Source organism: Pinus tabuliformis, chromosome 2_1 (assembly GCF_031772625.1).
Source record: "Pinus tabuliformis cultivar Carrire ecotype Pingquan chromosome 2_1, CPIR1, whole genome shotgun sequence".
Taxonomy (NCBI): Eukaryota; Viridiplantae; Streptophyta; class Pinopsida; order Pinales; family Pinaceae; genus Pinus; species Pinus tabuliformis.
The window spans coordinates 358005324-358007284 of NC_142299.1; the positions used below are offsets into that span (position 1 = coordinate 358005324).

Here is a 1961-nt window from a genome sequence, read left to right on the forward strand (position 1 = left end):
TCCAAAGAGTATCAGCTTAGAAGGCTTAGACATAATCAAGCTGGAGACAACCTGCAAACAAAAAGAGTACAACTCAATCCCTCCATGGGAAATCGAAAGGCTAGAAGGAGTTCTCAGCAAAGCGCATCACAACAAATGCTTAGGAATACAAGCAGGAAGCCCATGGGATGGAAAGAAAATCCTAAAAGAAACAAAAAAAAGAGGGCGCAAAACGGACCTGCAGAGGACCATCATACTAGGAGAATTGCTCATGGAATCTGGAAGATTTCCTAAGCTGACAAAGTTCTACAAATCTCAACCCCACAGTTCCTCATGAAGCTTCTTTCCTGGAATGTAAGAGGATTGAACAGTGCTTCCAAACATAGAATGTTAAAAAATGTGATACAACAAGAAAAGCCCTCCATAGTTTTTCTTCAAGAAACAAAAAGCAACAGTACCATCTTAGAAAAGATTCTGAGAAAGATCTGGGCCGGCTGCAGCTCAGTCACTGTGGATGCCTCAGGCGCATCGGGGGGACTAGCGATCATTTGGAACCCACAACTTCTCACTCTTCATGATTTCCACGCTTCTCATTTCTTTATCCAAGCCACTTTTCATCTCACAGGAACAGACATTCATGGTCACCTTTCAAATGTCTACTTCCCGCAACAATTAAATCAGAAACTGGCGCTTCTGGATACTCTCACGACTCTGAATTCAAACAGACAATTTCCACTTTGGATTGGAGGGGGTGATTTCAACATCATCAGAGCCCTGGAAGAAAAAAGCGGCGGCAGAACGAAATTAGAAGGAGACAGTATTGGCTTTCGTAATTTTATTCAAAATAATCACCTCATGGACATTCACACCTCAAATGGAGTCTATACCTGGTCCAATAAACGCAGTGGATCTCAGCACATCGCCTCAAGACTGGATCGCTTTCTTATTTCGGACAATGCCATACACCTTGGAGGGGATTTTCACGCCTCTATTGTGCCCCACGGAGGATCCGACCACTGGCCCATTATGCTGCAATGGGCACGCCCAGGCACAAAAAGCAACAGACCCTTTCGATTTGAGGCGTTTTGGTTCACCAACCCCAATTTCAAATCAGTGGTGAAGGAGGCATGGAAAACCTTCAAACCCTCTGAAGGAACCAAAATGTTCCAATTTCAACAGAAATTGAAAAGTCTCAAACAGGTTCTCAAAAATTGGAATCATACCCAATTCGGCAATATATTTGAGCAGCGAAAAAAATTGGAGCAGCAAATGTGCACTTTACAACAGAAGATTATTATGGAGGGGCGAACAGGAGACAGAGCGCACCAGGAGCAGATCCTTTGGACTGAAATCGAGACACGCAGACAGCAGGAAGAAACTCTGTGGCGGCAGAAATCTCGCATTCGCTGGCTAAAGGAGGGGGAGAAAAACACGAAGTTTTTCCACAGATCCGCAATCCAAAGGAGGATGCACAATAATATAGCATTCATTAACAACAGGCAGGGGGAAAAATTAGAAAAGCATGAAGAAATGGAAAAGGAATTCCAAGAACACTTTCAGGAAATCCTTAAGGAACAACCAGAAAGCAGAGATCAGGCTATTAAAAAAATTACATAGCTCATCCCTAAAATAATTACGGAAGACCACAACAAACAGCTGCTTCAACCCATCTCAATGAAAGAAGTGGAAGAGGCTATGGCTCAAATCAAAGATGGCAAAGCACCAGGTCCTGACGGGTTCACAACAAATTTTTTTCATGAATTTTGGGAGCTGATTAGCACAGAAGTTTGGGAATTAGTGGAGGAATCACGGATAATGCATTGGATTCTCCCTTCGCTTAACTCCACCTTCTTAGCGTTAATTCCCAAAGGGGCTGAGTCAAACACGCCCGAAAAATACAGGCCTATTGCACTATGTAACGTCATCTACAAACTTATTTCCAAAGTCTTGGCCAACAGGCTCAAACCCCTTCTCCCACTCCT

At 43.4% G+C, this 1961-nt stretch overlaps 1 protein-coding gene across 1 annotated transcript; it reads left to right on the forward strand.

The window, feature by feature from the left end:
* Window positions 1-366: 366 nt before the first annotated feature.
* LOC149200349 (uncharacterized) lies at window positions 367-1596 on the forward strand. The gene has a single exon (XM_089400919.1). It carries the CDS (start codon window positions 367-369, stop codon window positions 1594-1596), a length of 1230 nt encoding a protein of 409 aa, XP_089257045.1.
* Window positions 1597-1961: the final 365 nt, after the last annotated feature.

Excerpts from the sequence above, each read along its gene's own strand:
- LOC149200349 (XM_089400919.1), top strand. The coding sequence starts at position 367 with ATGTTAAAAAATGTGATACAACAAGAAAAGCCCTCCATAGTTTTTCTT.